This window comes from Coregonus lavaretus (assembly GCF_964263955.1).
Source record: "Coregonus lavaretus genome assembly, chromosome: 19".
NCBI classification, from domain to species: domain Eukaryota; kingdom Metazoa; phylum Chordata; class Actinopteri; order Salmoniformes; family Salmonidae; genus Coregonus; species Coregonus lavaretus.
Window position 1 is genome coordinate 45015948 of NC_140006.1, and position 26282 is coordinate 45042229.

General features: G+C 40.8%; 1 protein-coding gene across 1 annotated transcript in view; it reads right to left on the reverse strand.

Moving 5' to 3' along the window:
* The window catches only part of LOC311146911 (cadherin-7-like), a gene marked incomplete at its 5' end in the record, with an annotated part of 116960 nt that overhangs the window by 21886 nt on the left and 68792 nt on the right, over positions 1 to 26282 (reverse strand). The window contains 2 exons of the mRNA XM_084183538.1: positions 2992 to 3243; positions 3592 to 3709. Of these exons, the coding sequence (XP_084039664.1) occupies positions 2992 to 3243; positions 3592 to 3709 (370 nt within the window). The remainder of the gene's footprint in view (positions 1 to 2991; positions 3244 to 3591; positions 3710 to 26282) is intronic.

The following is a 26282-nucleotide window of genomic DNA, read 5'->3' on the forward strand; positions in this document are numbered from 1 at the left end:
GCAAAGCACACCCACAGCATGATGCTGCCACCCCCGTGCTTCATGATTGGGAGGGTGTTCTTCGGCTTGCAAGCCTTCCCCTTTTTCCTCCAAACATAACAATGGTCATTATGGCCAAAATGTTCTATTTTTGTTTCATCAGACCAGAGGACATTTCTCCAAAAAGTATGATCTTTGTCCCCATGTGCAGTTGCAAACTGTAGTCAGGCTTTTTTATGGCGGTTTTGGAGCAGTGGCTTCTTCCTTGCTGAGCAGCCTTTCAGGTTATGTCGATATAGGACTCGTTTTACTGTGGATATAGATACTTTTGTGCTTGTTTCCTCCAGCATCTTCACAAGGTCCTTTGCTGTTGTTCTGGGATTGATTTGCACTTTTCGCACCAAAATACGTTAATCTCTAGGAGACAGAATGTGTCTCCTTCCTGAGCGGTATGACGGCTGCATGGTCCCATGGTGTTTATACTTGCGTACTATTGTTTGTACAGATGAACGTGGTACGTTCAGTCGTTTGGAAATTGCTCCCAAGGATGAACCAGACTTGTGGAGGTCTAGAATTTTGTTTTCTGAGGTCTTGGCTGATTTCTTTTGATTTTCCCATGATGTCAAGCAAAGAGGCACTGAGTTTGAAGGTAGGCCTTGAAATACATCCACAGGTACACTTCCAATTGACTCAAATTATGTCAATTAGCCTATCAGAAGCTTCTAAAGCCATGACATCATTTTCTGGAATTTTCCAAGCTGTTTAAAGGCACAGTCAACTTAGTGTATGTACACTTCTGACCCACTGGAATTGACAGATCAGACAGATCATGTGACGCTTAAATAAAGTCCACCTGTGTTCAATCTAACTAATTATGTGACTTCTGAAGGTAATTGGTTGCACCAGATCTTATTTAGGGGCGTCATAGCAAAGGGGGTGAATACATAAACGCACCACTTTTCCGTTATTACATTTTAAATAATGTTTTGAAACAAGTAATTTTTTTCATTTCACTTCACCAATTTGGACTATTTTGTTTATGTCCATTATATGAAATCCAAATAAAAATCAATTGAAATTACAGGTTGTAATGCAACAAAATACGAAAAACGCCAAGGGGGATTAATACTTTTGCAAGGCACTGTATATGGAGACTGTTTAGTGCCAAAAATAAGGGCTTAAATACATGTAAAAAAAAAAAAAAATACTCTCAGATATAGATTAGACACTTCCTTTTGATTTTTTGGGGGGACTATCATTTGTTTCATGTAATGCATATGTAATTCAATCCGTTTGTATGTGCTAATAGCAGTAAGGCCAAACATAATTTTTCATAAAATATTTTTGGAGTATATTTTTTTGATACTTCAAGGGGTCTTAAAATTCAAACTCAAATAGCAAAATCATCCTTTGTATGACACTCTTAAAACAATTCCATATAGCTTAGTATTACCCCCCTCCCCCGGCTTAGACAGGGGTTAGACTCTTATGGGTTAACTGGGGCAAAATTCATGTAACGTGAAAAGTTCAATGATCACTGTTCAACGGCTCCCATATCGAAATATCAAAACATATTTTTTCCCCCAGATCTTCTATAGTGAAGTCCATAAAAAAAGGCACTTGTGTTTTCCTACTAGCACTGACTTTGCTGATAAATACTTTGTTGAAGGAAAATGTGTCTTGATATGATTGTGATGTGTTGTTGTCTCACCTAGCTATTTTAAATGTCAACCGAAAACGGTCCAACTCCTCTTTCTTAATTTTCAAACAAAAATAGGATGTTCCTTTGGTGGTTTAGCTAGCCAGTAACTCCTCCAGCACGTGTTGACGTCACTTCAAAAGGATTTGTTTTCGGAAGGAAGCTGTAGAGATCAGTAAGAAATGGCACTTCTGTAGCTAAATATCTCATTCATCCATTTTCTTTTGTTTTGAAGCATTAAATGACCTGGTATAATGGTGCATTGATCATTTATACAGTTTAAATACATTATTTTTGCATTTTTGCCCAAAGTCAACCTTTAAGATGAATGCACTAATTGTAAGTCGCCCTGCTAAATGAGTAAAATGTAAAAAAATGTTAACACCTGATGTTCTACAGTGAAGTTGTTCATACGTGAAGTTGTTAACACCTGATGTTCTACAGTGAAGTTGTTAATACCTGATGTTCTACAGTGAAGTTGTTCATACGTGAAGTTGTTAACACCTGATGTTCTACAGTGAACTTGTTAATGTCTGATGTTCTACAGTGAAGTTGTTCATACGTGAAGTTGTTAACACCTGATGTTCTACAGTGAAGTTGTTAATGTCTGATGTTCTACAGTGAAGTTGTTCATACCTGATGTTCTACAGTGAAGTTGTTCATACCTGATGTTCTACAGTGAAGTTGTTCATACCTGATGTTCCACAGTGAAGTTGTTAATGTCTGATGTTCTACAGTGAAGTTGTTAATACCTGATGTTCTACAGTGAAGTTGTTAATACCTGATGTTCTACAGTGAAGTTGTTCATACCTGATGTTCCACAGTGAAGTTGTTAATGTCTGATGTTCTACAGTGAAGTTGTTCATACGTGAAGTTGTTAACACCTGATGTTCTACAGTGAAGTTGTTAATACCTGATGTTCTACAGTGAAGTTGTTAATACCTGATGTTCTACAGTGAAGTTGTTCATACCTGATGTTCTACAGTGAAGTTGTTCATACCTGATGTTCCACAGTGAAGTTGTTAATGCCTGATGTTCCACAGTGAAATAGTTCATGCCAGATGTTCTACAGTGAAGTTGTTAATGTGAAAACCTGGAACTCCTTCAACTGTCTTGTAATGTTATTAATTAATCTCGCAACTGTGATTGGTGAGACACAGCGTCCTACTCCAACAGTGTACATACTCAGCATTTTATAATCCAACAGTGTACACTGTTGATGTAGTAAAACATCAAATATCAGTCTAGGGGCCACATTAAGCAGCTTGCAGGACTGATGTGGCCCTGATGTGTTTTTTGGTAAAATGGCTTACCCAGTAGTGTGAGGATGCAGGCCAGGATGGCGACGAGGGCTCCGGTGCTGAGGCCCGCTGAGAGCATGGACTTCTCACTCCCACATGACTGGGGGGCCCCATCAGGGTCGCAGTCGCACACCCGGATGGACAGGGTGTTGGTGCTGCTGAGGGCGGGGCTCCCGCTGTCCATGATGAGGACGGGGAGGCGGTACACGGTCTGGTGACGGCGCTGGAAGCTCCCTCGCTTGGTCAGCACAGAAGCGGTGTTGTCTGGGGGGGAGGCATATCAATACACTGATCAAATTGTGTTCAGACAGTAATACTTGGTGGATTCCAACAAATCATGACAAACGTTAGCTGATATGGGGTTTACGTAATGGAAAATTGTCAATCAAGGCAAGGAAACCACTATGGTTGTGGAGCTACTCCTGCCTGGTGACTAAGCATCCATTTTGAATTGCACCATTATTCCTTTAGGCTGTCCTGCTGCCAACTATCCAAATTTAATTGGCCCAAAATAACCATGTGTCTGGCCGGTTAGTGCTATCCTGGATCCTTGGGAGATCTCTACCCTAAACCCTAACCTTTACCCTTACCCTTTCCGGGTCTGGCGCTTACCTTTGTTGTCTCTCAGGGTGAAGTTGAGATTCCCAGCAGCCTCGGCGGTCAGGGAGAAGAAGAAGCGGTGTCCACTCTGAGGCTCGTCTCGGTCCACAGCACTGATGGTCTCAATGACCTGCAGGGGACAGACGACCAAAGGTTACATTCAGTTCAGGTCAATTTATTTTTATTGGCCTTTGCAGGAAGTTGTCTTGCATTTCTAGAGTATGGTGTCTGTATTAAGACAGCCTCAGTCTCAGCAGGTTCTTGTTTTGATCACCTGTTGAGAGCTGTCTTAATATTACGGAGTCCCTTAGGGGTCCTAAAGTGGAGAAAAAAAAAAAAATGCCAGGCTAATCCGTTCCCTCGTTTCTTTTCATCCGTTGCCTCAGATTTTGTATTTGTTCCCTCAATATACAAATTAATTCTGTCAATATAATAAATGCGTTCCCTCAATATAAAAATGTGTTCCCTCAAAAGTTGTTTTTAATTAATTCCCTCTATTTATTAATTAGTTCCTTTGGATCTCCCCTGCAGATTCGAGTGCATGTCCTTATCATGGATTGATCAGAGTTAATTGAATTCTGCTTCAATCTGGGCCATGAAATACAACGATTTTCCTCATCGTTTGAATATATTATTGAGATAACCCCATTTTTTTACAGAATTTTGACTCCCTTTTCAGAACTATGGATGATATGGCTAACTTGATAAACGATGGAACAGAGGATAAGCTACTCCTGATTCCTTGTGGATTTCTGGAGCCTATCTGAGGGAACGGATTAGCCTGGCTGATTTCTTTTCTCAACCATGACCCCATGACCCCTAAGGGGCTCCGTACTGGACCACGGAGTGAAAAAGAAGAGCCAATCAACATTTAGAATAAAAATGCACAGACAACATGACAGAGATGACAACAGGTCACACCAAGAGATATACTGTACGACTCAGACATGACAATACGGAAGGTCATATTGGTCATACATTGAGAGGAAAGGCAATACCACAGTCTTTAAGGTTGGGACTTGGCAGATATCATATGATGGAAGCAACACATTCAGGAGACCATTACAGCACCTACAAAATCCCCATTGAACCGTCCTGCGCGAGGTCAGCATTAGCCTCTTACCAATATGATGACCCTTTCAACAATACTCATAATAATAATAATAATAATAATAATAATAATAATAATAATAATAATAATAATAATGTTACATTGGTATGTTTTCATTAGGTTGATATATAGTATTGTTAGTAGAACCTGGTGTCATATTTGTATACCATGACATGATAAATGTGTGTATATTTTAATTACCAGCTAGGTCCGTTGCAGAACAACAAAAATAAATGTCTCAAAGACTCCAGCCACCCAAGTCACAGACTGTTCTCTCTGCTACCACACGGCAAGCGGTACCGATGCACCAAATCTGGAACCAATAGGACCCTGAACAATACTTTGTAGAAGCAGTGATTACAGCTGAGACTTTCTGGGTAAGTCTCCCAGAGCTTTCCACACATGGATTGTGTGCAACATTTGCCCATTATTCTTTTCAAAATTATTCAAGCTCTGTCAAATTGGTTGTTGATCCTAGTAGAAAACCATTTTCAGGTCTTGCCTCTTAATACAACTGTTACATGTATGAATGACATTATTTCCTAAGAAGGAAGATGGTTAGGGCAGGTCCCCACGCCTCCCCCGTTGTGTAGGAAGGAGCAGGGGGGGGGGTGAGAGACAGTACATAGTTCAGATGATAGGAATATCATTAAATGTATGCTTATCAACGATATCAAGTATTTGTTTTATTAATTAGGGCCGAATCAGAGAGAACAGTTAAAGTAATTGAATAGCGAACTGAAATGGTGATAGAGCTGTGAAAATTGAGTTGAGGACAAAGGAGAATAATTTATGGCTCTGGTTAGCGGGGAAAAAATAGAGACAGTCCAGCGAGTTAGATTGAGCTGTAAGATTTCAAGTAGAGGTCTAAAGACTTGACTGGAAGGAAGTGCTTTGATGAATTCAAATGGTCATTACTTTATTGTATAGGTTGGGTAACACCAGTGGTGTATGACAATAAGTGGTGAATTCTAAAACGATAATTTGGTTTCGTTACGTGAACAATGGGATATCGTTTTTACTATTAGGATGATGGATTGAATAAACATTGGTTATAAGTGTGAAGTTATTAAACAATAGCTTTATATTTTAAGAACATCAATGCAACAGGTTGCAATGTTTAAAGTAATAGTAAATTGGCAATATAAAGGTAAAAATAACTGAATTGTGTAATAGCCTCAGAGAGACATGCAATCCATCATGAGCAGAATAACAGACAGGACAGAGCCAAGAAAGAGCAGAAAGGAGCAGAGTACCTGATGGCCACTATTGGGGAAATAGCGGGTATAAGGCAGGGAAAAGTGAAGGCTACAGCGGGGGAGGTAGATTGCTTCAACTGTAACAAAGGAGGGCATTTCGCAAGAGAGTGTGAGGCCCCATGCAGATACTGTGGTAAGACAGGCCATAACTCTTTTCGATGCAGATCCAGGGGAGGAGGAAATAAAGAAAAGAGAGAGAAGCCTAACAGACGTCTATTTCCCAAGCTTTGAGCGTGAGGAAGATAAGGCGTGACTAGTCCTTGAGGCGTTTGAATTGGCTACTATTGACTTGGCACTTCAACAGGAACAATAGAAGGGGAGAAATATTTTCCTAGGGGGTTGATCAAATAATTGATAATGGATCATTTGACATGAGATTTAGGGTAATCAAATAAATAATGATTGTATACTCGAGGAATTTTGAGTGGTTTTATGGATTAGTTATGAGTTATGAGGAATTAGATTGATACAATTATTGATGGGTTAGGACTGGGGATATCTGTATCAGGTTTTGTGTGTACTACCATCTTTAGATTACTGATGGTAATTGAAGGTTAACAAAATGTATAACCAGGAGAAAGAGATTAGCTTATCTCATTGGAATGTTGTTAGGGGGAGCAGTAGTGAAGTTAGGCAGTATTTAGGTGGTAAAAGGGAGCTACCAAATTAAGTTGGGCCTGGCTATCTTTGATTGTTGTTTTTCAATTTGGTTTTTCAAATAAAAAACAACACACCCAGCATGATGTTTATAAAGGGTTGTTATGTTGAATTTAGGGGATTTTCAACAGTTCATAGGTGGTGTTTACTATGCTGTGGGATGGAACGGTTTGTTGGGTGATATTTGAAACATTAAAATAACAGAAGAGGGAGAGATATTTCCCTGAATGAAAGATACCTGTTGCTAGTCAATTGTACTAATTTTGGATTACTTTTACGGGATAGAAGTAAGTTGAGATATTATCAAATGTTGTCATTTACATTTCATTTTTTTATTAGGCTTTAATAAACAACAAGTTGGTATTTGAAACTAAATTAATGCAATGAGCTGCATTAATCAGAGGAAGGCACAATCTAATGCGAAACAGCTATTGCCTAGATCATTGATTTAGTAATAAGATCAGGAAGATAGTAGTAATAGGAAGCTGGATAGGATAATTTAAGATAGGGACTAGCTGTCCAGAAATAGATGAAGGATGATGAGCTTTTTGGGAATGATAGACTACTGTAAAGCTTGGGTACTCCATTATGTACTGCATACTGGTAAATTAAGTGATCTTATCTATGGGAAGGCAACGGCAGCCCATGGTAAAATCATTTGGAACTCTGAGGAGGAAGAACAATTTATGAAGAGGAAAAAGTTGCTCACTTCCCAAACAGTCTTAGCTTTTCCTACATATAACAGGGATTTTACCCAAATGGTAGAGAGTAAAGAGGGATATGACATTGGTCGTGATTTAAAGATGGTGATGAGGGAGGTTAAAGTGAACCTAGGTGGGCTGGACGTCCAGATGGAGGATAAGAAGGTATAACGACATCCCCACGGAGATGGTAGTAACAATAGTAAAGGTCACTAAAGAGGCCAATTGAACAGGGATTGGGCAAAGTTGACTTACTCGGCCAGCCCACCTAGGTTCACTTTAACTCCTGGCGAATACCAGTGTTACAGACATAGAAATGGCACCCCGTAACTTGGGTGATTTTAATGGCTGTAAGGAGATAATTAATGTGACTGATTTAGATAGAGGAGGGGGAAAAAAATTATGAACCTTGCCATCCCTCTGACTGATGTGTGGTGGGCATGTACTAACAAAGGGAGCATTCGACAGACATTACCAGAAGGTTGTTGGTCCAAACCTGTAAGAATTAGTCATCAAAGACCAGTGACAGGAAGAATAATCAGGAGGAGAAGAAATATAGGTCAGGAAGGAAATAACCCAATTTGGATAGATGGTATAGGCATCCCCAGGGGTGTTCCAGACGAATACAAAGCTATGAATCAAATATGGGAGGGTTTTACAACAACATTTTTCTGGTGGGTGACAATAAACAAGAATGTGGATTGGATAAATTATATCTATTACAACCAACAACGATTTATTAACCAGACTAGAGATGCAGTAAAGGGGATCTCCGAGCAATTATCCGCCATCCCACTCATGACTTAGTAAAAGAGGATGGCTCTGGATCAGGCAGAAAGGGCCAATGTCTATAGAATGATAAGCCATTGTTGCACATTTATCCCTAACAACACCACACTGGATGGGACAGTCACCAGAGCTCTTGCAGAATTAACTGCACTAAGTGAAGAATGAACTGAGAACTCAGAAGTTAGTACATCGTGGATAGGGTGGTTTGATTAAATGTTTGGTTAATGGAAAACCATAGCAGCCACCATCTTAGGGGCGGTCAGTGTTTGTATGGGTATTCTTGTATTATGTGGTTGTTGTCTTGTTCCCTGTGTCCGAGGATTGGTGAGTAAGGCGTTGGTGAAATACAGTATCTCAACAATGATGAGAGATGGACCGACTCCGGACACTGACCAGGGGAATGTGAAAAACGATCCTCCAGGCCTGGTGGATGACGAGGATTTTGACCCTGAAAGACCGCCATTGGATGAAATGTTTATTAGTTCTGACGTAATCTCTGAGATTAATCATGCTTGTAAAATACATTTATCCTGAATGTGAAAACATTTAGTCAAAGGGGTGGATTGATAGATTAATTTGTATTTTAAGAATAATGACTAAAGGATTTCACCCCAAATACAGTATAAATGTGTGAACGGTGTTAGAGTTATAATGTAGTGTCAACCCACTAACAGAGGGGGAGGAGTTAGAAACTGCTGAGAAAGCATTCCAGGGTGAAGGGGACTGAGAAGCTGTGTAAAGGTGGGCGGAGCAAAGTGCCTTTTGTGTCAGGGGGTATAAAGGCTGTGTATGTATTTTTTGGCGCCAGAGCTCTCCATGATTAAAAATACAGATCATTCTTGCTGGTTGTGGACCTTGAATCATTTATGATTAAAACCAGAGCCTTACAACCCCTGATAATGATTCAAGCTTAGGTTGAGAGAGATAGAAATTCTCATGACAGTACCCCGTATATAAATCCAAGTTATTACCTTGCACCCCTGAACATCGACTCGGTACTGGTACCCAGTGTATATAGCCAAGTTATTACCTCGTACCCCTGAACATCGACTCGGTACTGGTACCCCGTGTATAAAGCCAAGTTATTACCTCGTACCCCTGAACATGGACTCGGTACTGGCACCCCGTGTATAAAGCCAAGTTATTACCTCGTACCCCTGAACATCGACTCGGTACTGGTACCCCGTGTATAAATCCAAGTTATTACCTCGTACCCCTGAACATGGACTCGGTACTGGTACCCCGTGTATAAAGCCAAGTTATCGTTACTCATTGTGTATTTATTCCTAGTGTTATTGTCTTTCTATTAGTTCTCTGTTTTTCTCTCTGTATTGTTGTGAAGGTCCGTCAGTCAGCATTTCACTGTTAGTCTGCACCTGTTGTTTATGAAGCGTGTGACAAATAACATTTGATTTGAAATAGACAAATACAGGAGTGTGAATTCTACTACAATTAACCACTAGCTATCACCTTGAAATGATCTCAAAAACACCATCACAGGGGATCCAAATATCAGTTCCAAACCAAATGGATATGGGGCAGTACGAGTTTAAGCCAATTAACTCATACTGGGCACGCGCGCGCACACACACACACACAGAAATCAGTGCATACGATGTTTGCCTTGGATAGTTTAAGCGTTAAAGTGGAAAAGCCATTCCCGGACTGGCTTACGATTTATGACACACTTGAAAAAAAAAAAAAACATTTGAAAGTGCTGTGTTTAAAAGATGATTATCAGGGGAGGCCCATCAGGTGGTGCTATAAGAAGATTATCCCCGGCCCGACGCGCTGCAGTGGCCTAATCCCCCAGCCTTGGCTGGGTAAAACACCGGCCGTGACGAACCCTGCCCTTACTAAGAGCCAGAGTCAGCACAAACTCAATCTGACAGAAAATCTCCTCCAAGCTGGAAATGACAACAGCGACCACATCCCAAATGGCATCCTATTCCCTATATAGTGCACTACTTTTGACCAAAGCCCTATGGGCCCTTGTCAAAAGTAGTGCACTATATAAGGAAAAGGTTGCCATTTGGGATGCAGTCAGAGAGTGAGTACAGCAACAACAACAGTATATTTTCTGGATAAATTGACGTATAATCACAAAATACGCTACCTCGTCCATGCAAGGCTTTCAAGTTTAAACCCACATGATTATCTGCATGGATTTAGTGTTTTATTTATTTAGGTATCTTAATATGTGTTGTCCCCTCACACTTAACAGTGAGTGAATATTTTGGCACAGGACTTTTTTGAGAGGTTTAAAGGCTTTTAGGATCATAATAGCATAGCATAATTAAACCGTTTATTTTATTGAAGTGTTATTTATGTGTTTGGTTTATTTTCCGTTTGGTTTATTTATGAGCACATTTTCTGCTTTGGGACCAACACTTTACAAGTTGCGTTTATATATTTTTGTTCAGTATATTTCTATGAGGTTCAGAAACGGTGTTATTGGTAGTAGCCTACAGGGAGATATATATCATAGAATACACCCTTGGAACATAGCATGCTTTACCCATATATATATATATACTGTATTGTTCAACCTTTCAAGCTCATGCTATTTCCCCAAAAAAGGGCCCTTGACTGAAAAGTGCCAATGGTTACTGGTATTGTAGGTATATATATATATATATATATATATATATATATATATATATATATATATATATATATATACTATAGGTACACACATATATACAGTGGGGAAAAAAAGTATTTAGTCAGCCACCAATTGTGCAAGTTCTCCCACGTAAAAAGATGAGAGAGGCCTGTAATATTCATCATAGGTACACGTCAACTATGACAGACAAATTGAGAAAAATAAATCCAGAAAATCACATTGTAGAATTTTTTATGAATTTATTTGCAAATTATGGTGGAAAATAAGTATTTGGTCAATAACAAAAGTTTCTCAATACTTTGTTATATACCCTTTGTTGGCAATGACACAGGTCAAACGTTTTCTGTAAGTCTTCACAAGGTTTTCACACACTGTTGCTGGTATTTTGGCCCATTCCTCCATGCAGATGCTGATGTTTTGGGGCTGTCGCTGGGCAACACAGACTTTACCCATATATACTGTATTGTTCAACCTTTCAAGCTCGGTACACACACATATATATATATATATATACACAAAAGTATGTGGACACCCCTTCAAATTAGTGGATAGGGCTATTTCAGCCACACCCGTTGCTGACAAGTGTATAAAATCGAGCACACAGCCATGCAATCTCCATAGACAAGCATTGGCAGTAGAATGGCCATTACTAAAGAGCTCAGTGACTGTCAACGTGGCACCATCATAGGATGCCACCTTTCCAACAAGTCAGTTTGTAAAATTTCTGCCCTGCTAGAGCTGCCCCGGTCATCACCTAGGAGCAACAATGGCTCAGCCGCGAAGTGGTAGGCCACACAAGCTCACAGAACGGGACCGCCGAGTGCTGAAGCATGTGGCGCGTAGAAATCGTCTGTCCTCGGTTGCAACACTCACTACCGAGTTCCAAACTGCCTCTGGAAGCAACGTCAGCACAAGAACTGTTCGTCGGGAGCATGAAATGGGTTTCCATGGCCGAGCAGCCACACACAAGCCTAAGATTACCATGCGCAATGCCAAGTGTCGGCTGGAGTGGTGTAAAGCTCGCCACCATTGGACTCTGGAGCAGTGGAAACGTGTTCTCTGGAGGGATGAATCACGCTTCACTATCTGGCAGTCCGACGGACAAATCTGGGTTTGGCGGATGCCAGGAGAACGCTACCTGTCCCAATGCATAGTGCCAACTGTAAAGTTTGGTGGAGGAGGAATAATGGTCTTAACGCTACAGCATGCAATGAAATTCTAGACGATTCTGTGCTTCCAACTTTGTGGCAACAGTTTGGGGAAGGCCTTTTCCTGTTTCAGCATGACAATGCCCCCGTGCACAAAGCGAGGTCCATAATGGCTTGTCGAGATCGGTGTGGAAGAACTTGACTGGCCTGAACAGAGACCTGACCTCAACCCCATCGAACACCTTTGGGATGAATTGGAACGCTGACTGTGAGCCAGGCCTAATCGCCCAACATCAGTGCCCAACCTCACTAATGCTCTTATGGCTGAATGGAAGCAAGTCCCCCGCAGCAATGTTCCAACATTTAGTGGAAAGCCTTCCCAGAAGAGTGGAGGCTGTTATAGCAGCAAAGGGGGGGGGGGGGGACCAACTCCATATTAATGCCCATGATTTTGGAATGTTCGACGAGCAGGTGTCCACATACTTTTGGTCATGTAGTGTGTACTATAGGTGTATTATTATTACAGTTATCAGTGACAACAGATGCAAACAAGGTGTAACCTGACTTTTTTTCATTTGCCTTTTTAACACTATTAACACTATTACCCCCCCCCCCCTCCCCCTCCCCTAGCCAGCTAGAGACACGACACCTCAGACACCGTCACACTAGAGTGGGTCTACTTGTTAGCCAGCCAGTTACTATTAAAAACCTATACAAGCCATTTAGTAAAGGCAGCAGCCACGTGGAAAAGACATACATTCAAACAGTAACTTTGACAAGTGCTGGACCAACATATCACAAAGGGTGCTCTGTTTCTTCATCGTCTGCCATTACAGCACAGGCCTTTGTGTAAAAACACTGGCAGTCAAAACCAGCCCTGGACAACACATCATAACCAATAATGGGATGACAGTTGGGGGAAGGAATCAAAATGGCCGAATCAAAGGCACCTAAACAATAGAGCTGAGATTAAAAAAATAAAATTAAAAAAACAGAAGGCAGAGCGAGACAAGCGACATGAATAACCCCATTGCAGGTGTGGGTTGCTGATGGGACTTGGAGACCGACGCTTACACACCCGCCATCTGTTTTGCATCTCAACGGCTGAAGCGGCAACCTTTTGGGGGGTTTCGGAAAATTTATACATTTGGCATGTTCATTACTGCTTTGCTTTTTGTAAGCAAAACTCCAGGGAGGAGGAAGGGTCATGTAAGGATAGTGGAATTAACAATGAACAACAAGGAACAGTTACCGGTAATCCCTTGGATTAACTCTTCATCAAAAGGCATTAATAAACACTTAATAAAACATGACAGTGATGCAATATTTTATTGGAGCTTAAAAATGCATCATTGAACATTTGAATTATTTCTATCTAATTGAAATATCTGTGTGGATGGATGGAGGGATGGATGGAGGAATGGAGGGATGGATGGATGGATGGATGGATGGATGGCGGAACGGGTGGATGAAAAGGTTCCCTTAATTTACTGAAATTACCCTATCGGACAGAAAGAGGCACACCTCCCCAACCACACACCTAAAACTAAGGTGGTTTCTTACCATCTCAGACAAACCATACATGCAAGCTTTGATGTAAACTATTAGCTACTACCTTTCCAAAGTGTATCTTTAAGTTCATAATGAGTGATAAACAGTAATTTAAGGTTCCAAAGAGACTGAAACTGGCACTCAAATGACACCAGGGGAAAATAGACCATTTCTGTTTGCTCTTTGCTGTCACCATGGTAATTTACTAAATGAAAATGTGTCTTTAGTACACAATTACTTAGCATACGTTGAAGTCACACTTCCTTTCACAAAGCCTTTTTAAATTTAAATAATCATGGTAACTATTTATACTTAATGGTAATTAAGTCATAACAGATGACATACGAAAAGCGATTAACATAACATAACAACGTACAGCGCTCTTTTGTGAAATATGTAAAAAAAAAAAAAAAAGATGTTTGTTTTGGTATTTAAATCATTTGTTCCTTCAGGTGTAATTTTTTAAAATGAGAGAGCAGTGGGAACACCAAGGAGTTCTTGGTGATATAACTAAGAAAGAGACTAATATAAGTGTTTGCCTGAGTCCATGCAGTTTATTATGTGACTCGATAAGCACAATTTGTACTCCTGAACTTATTTAGGCTTGCCATAACAAAAGGTTGACTCAAGACATTTCAGCTTTTCATTTTGAATGAATTGCCTGGTTAGGTTATGGTACATGTATTGAGAGGTGTTATGCGCACATTTGTAAAAACATTTGTCCCAGGTTCTGGATTAGAGTAAATGGTAATATGGAACATAAATACAATGTTCAAACTTGTAGGTGTATATGCTCCCAAGTGCTTAGTTTCATTCGGATAAAGGTGGGGGCGTATGCTGGATAAAACAAAGTACTTAGGAGTACGTACCAGTGGGCAGATTTTATTTTTGCTCTTGGTTCTAGTAATTGCTATTTTCTTCGAATATAGGAAAAAGTCAAAAGTGTGACGACCAGCCCCGGTCTCCCCTACCGCTGACCAATGCAACCGGTCATTAGCAACAAAACATACCTGCTTGATTGAAATACCCTTCCAGCTTAGACCCCTGACCTGCAAATCCTAAAGTACGGTTCCCTGATGACGGATTGACGTACACCACACACCCCTTCTGAGCGTCCCCCCAGCTGAGAGTCCAGGGTACAAAACCAGGACGCCCAATCAAAGAGAAGCCTCTAAGAACCTAAAAAATAAGAGCACAATTTCTCAAAATCTATGAACTATTTTTGTTTCTGATTGTGACCACTTCAACAACGCGAACGGTCTCAGAGGTTTTGATTAGATTTCCCCTTGTGCTCAGTCTTCCGCTGTCACTCTCAAAGGACCGGTAGGTACACTGTACCCAGTATGTCGTCTCTAAGGCCTTAACGGCAGGTGTTTGAGGTTTATTCATGTTATCATTGGTAATGAATGCTATTCTTTCACACAAGGGTAGGATGCAATACAGTCGGTAGTGGTAGCAGTGACATCACAGACAGCAGACCAGAGTCATAAGGGAGAGTGCGAAGGATGAAAACATGATGTTTCTCTCTCTCTCTCTCTCTCTCTCTCTCTCTCTCTCTCTCTCTCTCTCTCTCTCTCTCTCTCTCTCTCTCTCTCTCTCTCTCTCTCTCTCTCTCTCTCTCTCTCTCTCTCTCTCTCTCTCTCTCTCTCTCTCTCTCTCTCTCTCTCTCTCTTCCTCTCCCTCTTCTATCGCTCTCCCTCCCCTCTCTCTCTCTCTCTCTCTGCAGTTTGAATTTAAGTCTCTAATAAACTATCTTCAAGCCCTCTTTGTGGCGGCTTCAAGGCAGCTTAGTCAATCAGGGACACAATCAAGTTGTTTGTTTTTACAGGATTGGCCTTGTCATCCAATTACAATCAGGTATAGGCAGTGAATGCCGAACTCACAGGAGTCTAAGGCACTGTTGACGTTGGCGTTGTAAATATTATATACATCAGAATTTTGGAAGAATATGATAGATGCCACATGCAATGAATCATGGCTCTCTCCAGATATACTGTCCCCGTCCATACAGCCAGCTGGGTTCTCAGTAAATCGTGCAGACAGGAATAAAGAACTCTCCGGGAAGTAGAAAGGCGGTGGTGTAGGTTTTATGATGAACTACTCATGGTGTGATTGTGATAACATACAGAAACTCAAGTCCTTTTGTTCACTTGACCTAGAATACCTAACAATCAAATGCAGACCGTATTACCTCCCAAGATCATTCTCTTAGGTTATAGTCACAGCCGTGTATATTCCCCCTCAAGCCGACACCACGACGGCCCTCAAGGAACTACAATGGACTTTGTGCAAACTGGAAACCACATATCCTGAGGCCGCATTTATTGTAGCTGGGGTTTTTAACAAAGCAAATTTGGGGAACAACACTACCAAAGTTCTATCAACACATTGCCTGTAGTACTCGCACATAAAAAACTCTCAACTATTGTTACTCCCCCTTCCAGGGTGGCTACAAACCTCCCCCCGCCCTCCCTTCAGCAAATCAGATCGCGACTCCATCCTGCTCCTCCTTTCCTATAGGCTGGAAATTCAAACCGAAAGTACCCGTGCTAAGGTATATTCAACACTGGTCTGAACAATCGGAATCCATGCTTCAAGATTGTTTTGATAACGCGGACTGGGATATGTTCCGGGTTGCCTCTGAGAATAACATTGACGTATACACGGACACGGTGACTGTGTTCATCAGGAAGTGTATAGGGGATGTTGTTTCCACTGTGACTATTAAAACCTACCCAAACCAAAAAACATGGATAGATGGCAGCATTCGCGCAAAACTGAAAGCGCAAACTACCGCATTTAACCACGGCAAGGTGACTGGGAATGCGCAGACCAGCTGGCTGGAGTGTTTACGGACATATTCAACCTCTCCCTATCCCAGTCTGCTGTCCCCACTTGCTTCAAGATGTCAAATCAAATTTAATATCAAATGTAATTTGTCACATGCGTCGAATACAACACGTGTAGACCTTACGCTGAAATACTTACTTACAAGCCCTTAACCAACAATTGATTTTTAAGAAAAATAAGTTCTAAGTAAAAAAATAGATAAGTAAAAATAAACAAAGAAGAAAAATAACAAATAATTAAAGAGCATCAGTAAAATAACAGTAGTGAGGCTATATACAGGGGGTACAGGTTAGTAGAGGTAGTTGAGGCCTCCTGTAGCTCAGTTGGTAGAGCATGGCGCGTGCAACGCCAGGGTTGTGGGTTTGATTCCCACCGGGGGCCAGTATGAAAAATGTATGCACTCACTAACTGTAAGTCGCTCTGGATAAGAGTGTCTGCTAAATGATGTAAATATGTACAGTCTGGGGCCTTTCAGAACAGGTGTTGAAGTCGGAAGTTTACATACACCTTAGCCAAATACATTTAAACTCAGTTTTTTCCACAATTCCTGACATTTATCCTATTAAAAATTCCCTGTCTTAAGTCAGTTAGGATCACCACTTTGTTTTAAGAATGTGAAATGTCAGAATAATAGTAGAGAGAATGATTTATTTCAGCTTTTATTTCTTTCATCACATTCCCAGTGGGTTAGAAGTTTACATACACTCAATTAGTATTTGCTAGCATTGCCTTTAAATTGTTTAACTTGGGTCAAACATTTCGGGTAGCCTTCCACAAGCTTCCCACAATAAGTTGGGTGAATTTTGGCCCATTCCTCCTGACAGAGCTGGTGTAACTGAGTCTGGTTTGTAGGCCTCCTTGCTTGCACACGCCTTTTCAGTTCTGCCCACAAAGTTTCTATAGGATTGAGGTCAGGGCTTTGTGATGGCCACTCCAATACCTTGACTTTGTTGTCCTTAAGCCATTTTGCCACAACTTTGGAAGTATGCTTGGGGTCATTGTCCATTTGGAAGAGTCATTTGCGACCAAGCTTTAACTTCCTGACTGATGTCTTGAGATGTTGCTTCAATATATCCACATCATTTTCCTTCCTCATGATGCCATTTATTTTGTGAAGTGCACCAGTCCCTCCTGCAGCAAAGCACCCCCACAGCATGATGCTGCCACCCCCGTGCTTCAAAGTTGGGATGGTGTTCTTCGGCTTGCAAGCGTCCCCCTTTTTCCTCCAAACATAACGATTGTCATTATGGCTAAACAGTTCTATTTTTGTTTCATCAGACCAGAGGACATTTCTCCAAAAAGCACAATCTTTGTCCCAATGTGCAATTGCAAACCATAGTCTGGCTTTGTTATGGCGGTTTTGGAGCAGTGACTTCTGCCTTGCTGAGCGGCCTTTCAGGTTATGTCAATATATGGCTCATTTTACTGTGGATATAGATACTTTTGTACCCGATTCCTCCAGCATCTTCACAAGGTCCTTTGCTGCTGTTCTGGGATTGATTTGCACTTTCCGCACCAAAGTATGTTCATCTCTAGGAGACAGAACGCGTCTCCTTCCTGAGCGTTATGACGGCTGTGTGGTCCCATGGTGTTTATACTTGCGTACTGTTGTTTGTACAGATGAACGTGGTACCTTCAGGCGTTTGGGAAATTGCTCCCAAGGATGAACCAGACTTGTGGAGGTCTACCATTGTTTTTCCTGAGGTCTTGGCTGATTTGTTTTGATTTTCCCATGATGTCAAGCAAAGAGGCACTGAGTTTGAAGGTAGGCCTTGAAATACATCCACAGGTACATTTCCAATTGACTCAAATTATGTTAATTAGCCTATCAGAAGCTTCTAAAGCCATGACATCATTTTCTGGAATTTTCCAAGCTGTTTAAAGGCACAGTCAACTTAGTGTATGTACACTTCTGACCCACTGGAAATGTGATACAGTGAATTATAAGTGAAACAATCTGTTTGTAAACAATTGTTGGAAAAATTACTTGTGTCATGCACAAAGTAGATGTCCTAACCGACTTGCCAAAACTATAGTTTGTTAACAAGAAATTTGTGGAGTGGTTGAAAAACGAGTTTTAATGACTCCAACCTAAGTGTATGTAAACTTCCAACTTCAACTGTATATACTGTATTCTATTGTACCTTATTTTAGTCAATGCCACTCTGACATTGCTCGTACTAATATTGATTTATTTCTTAATTCCGTTCTTTTACTTTGAGATTTGTGTGTGTTGTTGTGAATTGTTACATACTACTGCACTGTTGGAGCTAGGAACGCAAGCATTTCGCTACACCCGCAATAACACCTGCTACTATGTGTATGTGACCAATCAAATTTGATTTCATTTGAGTAACCATGGTGAACATACATCTTGCCAATGCAAAACCAAATGTTTACTTGCAATTTATGTCACGTGCACAAGTTACAGTTTTGATATTCTTTGCTACTCCTTATCTGATGAAGGTCTATTGAGATCTGAACACCATCAAAATCATAATTGTCCTGAAGTTTATTTTCAAAGTAGTACAGAAATCTACTTATTCATTTGGGAGAAGGTCAGTGTGTATGTATGTAGGCTAGGGTTTTTGATGTTGTCTTGCTCAGTGTATCTCAGGGCTGCAAACAGGGACTCCTTTTGATTGTTTATGTGGCTCAGCATCGGGATGATAATGATTTTCACAATATACCGGAGTTTACATTTCATAATGCATGATGACAGTTACTAAAATGTGTTCTCGGCCCCAACGCTCCCCAGAATGTGTAATACCTCTAGATGGTATACAGGAAGGCTGGTTTCAGATCTGTTTTTACTCTATAGCCAACTTATATATTTGTTGTCATGCTATGTCAACTCCAAGTTTGGCATGTCAACTCCAGGTTTGGCATATCAACTCCAGGTTTGGCATATCAACTCCAAGTTTGGCATGTCAACTCCAGGTTTGGCATATCAACTCCAGGTTTGGCATATCAACTCCAAGTTTGGCATATCAACTCCAAGTTTGGCATGTCAACTCCAAGTTTGGCATGTCAACTCCAGGTTTGGCATGTCAACTACAAGTTTGGCATGTCAACTCCAGATTTGGCATGTCAACTACAAGTTTGGCATGTCAACTCCAGGTTTGGCATGTCAACTCCAAGTTTGGCATGTCAACTCCAAGTTTGGCATGTCAACTCCAGGTTTGGCATATCAACTCCAGGTTTGGCATGTCAACTCCAAGTTTGGCATATAAACTCCAAGTTTGGCATGTCAACTCCAGGTTTGGCATATCAACTCCAAGTTTGGCATGTCAACTCCAGGTTTGGCATGTCAACTCCAAGTTTGGCATGTCAACTCCAGGTTTGGCATGTCAACCCCAGGTTTGGCATGTCAACTCCAGATTTGGCATGTCAACTCCAAATTTGACATGACAGCTTCATGTTTTAGAATTACCACAGTAGCTGGCTATACAGCACAAACATATCGAAGGACAGAGTAATATTCAGGTCCTCTACAGTATTCAGTGCATTCGGAAAGTATTCAGACCCCTTGACTTTTTCCATATTTTGTTACATTACAGCCTTATTCTAAAATTGATTAAATTGTTTTTTCAATAATCAATCTACACACGATAACCCATAATTACAAAGCAAAAACAGGTTTTTAGACATTTTTGCACACAAAATAAAAAAAGAAAACTGAAATATCACATTTACATACAATGAGGAAAAAAGTATTTGATCCCCTGCTGATTTTGTATGTCTGCCCACTGACAAAGAAATGATCAGTCTATCATTTTAATGGTACGTTTATTTGAACAGTGAGAGACGGAATAACAAAAAACATCCAGAAAAATGTCGAAAATGTTATAAATTAATTTGCATTTTAATGAGGGAAATAAGTATTTGAGCCCCTCTCAATCAGAAAGATTTCTGGCTCCCAGGTGTCTTTTATACAGATAACGAAATGAGATTAGGAGCACACTCTTAAAGGGAGTGCTCCTAATCTCAGCTTGTTACCTGTATAAAAGACACCTGTCCACAGAAGCAATCAATCAATCAGATTCCAAACTCTCCACCATGGCCAAGACCAAAGAGCTCTCCAAGGATGTCAGGGACAAGATTGTAGACCTACACAAGGCTGGAATGGCCTACAAGACCATCGCCAAGCAGCTTGGTGTGAAGGTGACAACAAATGGAAGAAACACAAATCTCCCTCGACCTGGGGCTCCATGCAAGATCTCATCTCGTGGAATTGCAATGATCATGAGAACGGTGAGGTCTCTCTGCTCAAGAAAGCACATATACAGGGCTGTCTGAAGTTTGAATGATTCAGAGGAGAACTGGGTGAAAGTGTTGTGGTCAGATGAGACCAAAATCGAGCTCTTTGGCATCAACTCAACTCGCCGTGTTTGGAGGAGGAGGAATGCTGCCTATGACCCCAAGAACACCATCCCCACCGTCAAACATGGAGGTGGAAACATTATGCTTTGGGGGTGTTTTTCTGCTAAGGGGACAGGACAACTTCACCGCATCAAAGGGACGATGGACAGGGCCATGAACCGTCAAATCTTGGGTGAGAACTTTCTTCCCTCAGCCAGGGCATTGAAATGGGTTGTGGATGGGTATTCCAGCATGACAATGACCCAAAACACACGGCCAGGGCAACAAAGGAGTGGCTCAAGAAGAAGCACATTAAGGTCCTGGAGTGGCCTAGCCAGTCTCCAGACCTTAATCCCATAGAAAATCTGTGGAGGGACCTGAAGGTTTGAGTTGCCAAATGTCAGCCTCGAAACCTTAATGACTTGGAGAAGATCTGCAAAGAGGAGTGGAACAAAATCCCTCCTGAGATGTGTGCAAATCTGGTGGCCAACTACAAGAAACGTCTGACCTCTGTGATTGCCAACAAGGGTTTTGCCACCAAGTACTAAATCATGTTTTGCAGAGGGGTCAAATACTTATTTCCCTCATTAAAATGCAAATCAATTCATAACATTTTTGACATGCGTTTTTCTGGATTTTTTTGTTGTTATTCTGTCTCTCACTGTTCAAATAAACCTACCATTAAAATTACAGACTGATCATGTCTTTGTCAGTGGAAAATCGTACAAAATCAGCAGGGGATCAGATACTTTTTTCCCTCACTGTAAGTACTCAGACCCTTTACTCAGTTCAATGTTGAAGCACCTTTGGCAGCGATTACAGCCTCAAGTCTTCTTGGGTATGACACTAAAAGCTTGGCACATCTGTATTTGGGAAGCTTCTCCCATTCTTCTCTGCAGATCCTCTCAAGCTCTTTTAGTTTGGATGGGGAGCGTTGCTTTTCAGCTATTTCCCGAAGCCACTCCTGCGTTGTCTTGACTGTGTGCTTAGGGTCATTGTCCTGTTGGAAGGTGAACCTTTGCCCCAGTCTGAGGTCCTGAGCGCTCTGGAGAAGTCTTGGTGGTTCCAAACTTCTTCGATTTAAGAATGTTGGAGGCCACTTGGGGACCTTCAATGCTGCAGAAATGTTTTGGTACCCTTCCCCAGATCTGTGCCTCGACACAATCCTGTCTCGGAGCTCTTGGTTTTTGCTCTGACATGCACTGTCATCTGTGGGACTTTATATAGATAGGTGTGTGCCTTCCAAATCATGTCCAATCAATTGCATTTACCCCAGGTGGACTTCAAGTTGTAGAAACATCTCAAGGATGATCAATGGAAACAGGATGCACCTGATCTCAATTTCGAGTCTCATAGCAAAGGGTCTGAATACATATGTAAATAAGGTATTTCTGGTTTTTATTTGTAATACATTTGCAAAAATGTCTAAAAACCTGTTTTCACTTTGTCATTATGGGGTATTGTGTGTAGATTGATGAAGGAAAAAAAATATTTAATATGTTTTAGAATACGGCTGTAACGTAACAGAATGTGGACAAAGTCAAGGGGTCTGAATACTTTCCGAATGCATTGTTGTGAACATTTTTGTAGCTCAAATCAGTCTAACTTTTAAAGAGATAGTTTGAGCATTTGGACAACTATTGTTAGTGCAATTATTGGAAATCCATAAACTTCCAGTCATTGCGCTAATGCTAGTTAGCAATCGTTACAGAAACTACCTTCAACTTCCTTCAAAGAGAGAGACATACAAATGGTGTCCATGAGTTCATATGACTCTGGCTTAGTAAAAATAAATCTCTAACTATATAATATATAGTTATTCCATATGAGATTGAATACCATTAACAATATAATATATAGTTATTCCATATGAGATTGAATACCATTAACTATATCATATATAGTTATTCCATTTAGATTGAATACCATTAACTATATAATATAGTTATTCCTTATGATATTGAATACCACTTACTACAGTATATAATAGAGTTATCATAAAGGATATATAATCTTCTCTGTCTTACCATCTGTGTCTCTACACGTAGTGGGGCATGTAAGATGAATTAAGACAAAAAATGTAATGAGTGTAACATGCATATATACAGTGGGGAGAACAAGTATTTGATACACTGCCAATTTTGCAGGTTTTCCTACTTACAAAGCATGTAGAGGTCTGCTATTTGTATCATAGGTACACTTCAACTGTGAGAGATGGAATCTAAAACAAAAATCCAGAAAATCACACTATGATTTTTAAGTAATTAATTTGCATTTTATTGCATGACATAAGTATTTGATCACCTACCAACCAGTAAGAATTCCGGCTCTCACAGACCTGTTCGTTTTTCTTTAAAAAGCCCTCCTGTTCTCCACTCATTACCTGTATTAACTGCACCTGTTTGAACTCGTTACCTGTATAAAAGACACCTGTCCACACACTCAATCAAACAGACTCCAACCTCTCCACAATGGCCAAGACCAGAGAGCTGTGTAAGAACATCAGGGATAAAATTGTAGACCTGCACAAGGCTGGGATGGGCTACAGGACAATAGGCAAGCAGCTTGGTGAGAAGGCAACAACTGTTGGCGCAATAATTACAAAATGGAAGAAGTTCAAGATGACGGTCAATCACCCTCGGTCTGGGGCTCCATGCAAGATCTCACCTCGTGGGGCATCAATGATCATGAGGAAGGTGAGGGATCAGCCCAGAACTACACGGCAGGACCTGGTCAATGACCTGAAGAGAGCTGGGACCACAGTCTCAAAGAAAACCATTAGTAACACACTACGTCGTCATGGATTAAAATCCTGCAGCGCACGCAAGGTCCCCATGCTCAAGCCAGCGCATGTCCAGGCCAACCCCAAGTACAACCCCAAGAACACCATCCCAACCATGAAGCATGGAGGTGGAAACATCATTCTTTGGGGATGCTTTTCTGCAAAGGGGACAGGACGACTGCACCGTATTGAGGGGAGGATGGATGGGGCCATGTATCACGAGATCTTGGCCAACAACCTCCTTCCCTCAGTAAGAGCATTGAAGATGGGTCGTGGCTTTGTCTTCCAGCATGGCTCCGTAAGAAGCATCTCAAGGTCCTGGAGTGGCCTAGCCAGTCTCCAGACCTGAACCCAATAGAAAATCTTTGGAGGGAGCTGAAAGTCCGTATTGCCCAGCGACAGCCCCGAAACCTGAAGGATCTGGAGAAGGTCTGTATGGAGGAGTGGGCCAAAATCCCTGCTGCAGTGTGTGCAAACCTGGTCAAGACCTACAGGAAACGTATGATATCTGTAATTGCAAACAAAGGTTTCTGTACCAAATATTAAATTCTGCTTTTCTGATGTATCAAATACTTATGTCATGCAATAAAATGCAAATTAATTACTTAAAAATCATACAATGTGAATTTTAGGATTTTTGCTTTAGATTCCATCTCTCACAGTTGAAGTGTACCTATGATAAAAATTACAGACCTCTACATGCTTTGTAAGTAGGGAAACCTGCAAAATCGGCAGTGTATCAAATACTTGTTCTCCCCACTGTATATACATATTGGACATAGGTCTTTATAATTATATATAATATATATCAATAACTATTTAATATATAGTTATCATAAAAGAGATATTATCTCCTTGGCCATCCCATCTGTGTCTCTACAGGCAGTGGGACATGAGGAAGAGAAGAGTCCATTCATGTGTATAATCGCCTCATTGGAAACGCATGAGGGCCTTCAACTGAGTCATTACATAAAAGACAATCTTATAAAGTCAAAGGTCACCAAAGGACACACAGGTCTATCATCGTGTATCCCTGTTAACCTGAGTGGGCTTAATTGTACTCATTAAGAGAGCACCACATATTTAAAATGGCTATCATCTCCTATTGTAATTATGGCGGGCAGTGATGTGTGATGCTGTTGTATTTCAATGGCTGCTTGAAGAGATTCTTGGGTATGGGGTATGTCAATGTGGTGTGACAAATTCACTGCTATAGTTTTTGTTTTGTGAGGACTTAATGATGCCATTTTCACAACTCAAAAGGCGTAATGTCACACACACACACACACCACAGCTGTGCTCCCACTCCACGGAGAGTGTGAATGGATGCATAAGTAAACGTGTGGTCTCAGCTTGGCTGGTTGGCTGCCGTGGCGAGCTGACACCGAGTACTTGACGCCACGCCACGTTTTCACACAAACCAATTTCATGCCACAATCCCCCCACAGTCCTGTTTTGCATCCCCCTATAAAACCCTTTTCCACATGGCAGCACAAAGCTTTGATCCACTGATTAGGCACCTGCTATGGAGATCCACGTGAAGCCTCTAACTACCTTCACCTGACCGCTGCTGTGTTATACAAATGTCTATGAGACAATTGTGGCGCAGATAATCGTTTTCCGCCTCCAAATTTTGCCAAATTATTGATATGCCTAATTATCAGTGTTGGGGAAGCTACTCTGAAAATATAGTTTATCAAAGCTACCAATTACTTCACACCGGAAGAAGTTTGCTATTCTAAAGCTACCCTTTAGAAAATATAATTTACTTAACTAAAGTTACTTTGGAAAAAGTAGTTCACTACATCCATACTACTTAATGATACACTATCTACTTCGTGAAAAATTATCATATGTAAATCTGAAATGTCATTGACTACAAATTGCAAGAACAGACCACTTTAGGGTCATATGTTAGCAGAATGTGTAATTTAGCCTACTAAACACAAAAACGTTGTTTCAAGTGATAATTAGGCAGGTCTGAAGCCGAAAGATAAAGGAAAATCTTGCCTACCTAAAAGTAGTGTGTAGTTCCAGTAGTTATCTACACTGCTACATGGCAAACAAAGTAATTAACTACAGAAAACACTACCAAGATTTGAATTCAGTTTCAACTACCACCAAGCTACTGCAAAATGTAGTTCAATTACTACAGTGCCTTGCAAAAGAATTCATCCCCCTTGGTGTTTTTCCTATTTTGTTGCATTACAACCTGTAATTTAAATGGATTTTTTAATTGGATTTAATGTACACAAAATAGTCCAAATTGGTGAAGTGAAATTAAAAAAATAAGTTGTGCGTGCATATGTATTTACCCCCTTTTGCTATGAAGCCCCTAATTAAGATCTGGTGCAACCAATTACCTTTAGAAGTCACATAATTAGTTAAATAAATTCCACCTGTGTGCAATCTAAGTGTCACATGATCTCAGTATATATACACACCTGTTCTGAAAGGCCCCAGAGTCTGCAACACCACTAAGCAAGTGGCACCATGAAGACCAAGGAGCTCTCCAAACAGGTCAGGGACAAAGTTGTGGAGAAGTACAGATCAGGGTTGGGTTATAGAAAAATATCATAAACTTTGAACATCCCACGGAGCACCATTAAATCCATTATTAAAAAATGGAAAGAATATGGCACCACAACAAACTTGCCAAGAGAGGGCCGCCTACCAAAACTAATTGGCCAGGCAAGGAGGGCATTAATCAGAGAGGCAACAAAGAGACCAAAGATAACCCTGAAGGAGCAGCAAAGATACACAAATGAGATTGGAGTATCTGTCCATAGGACCACTTTAAGCCGTACACTTCACAAAGCTGGGCTTTACGGAAGAGTGGCCAGAAAATAAGCAAACACGTTTGGTGT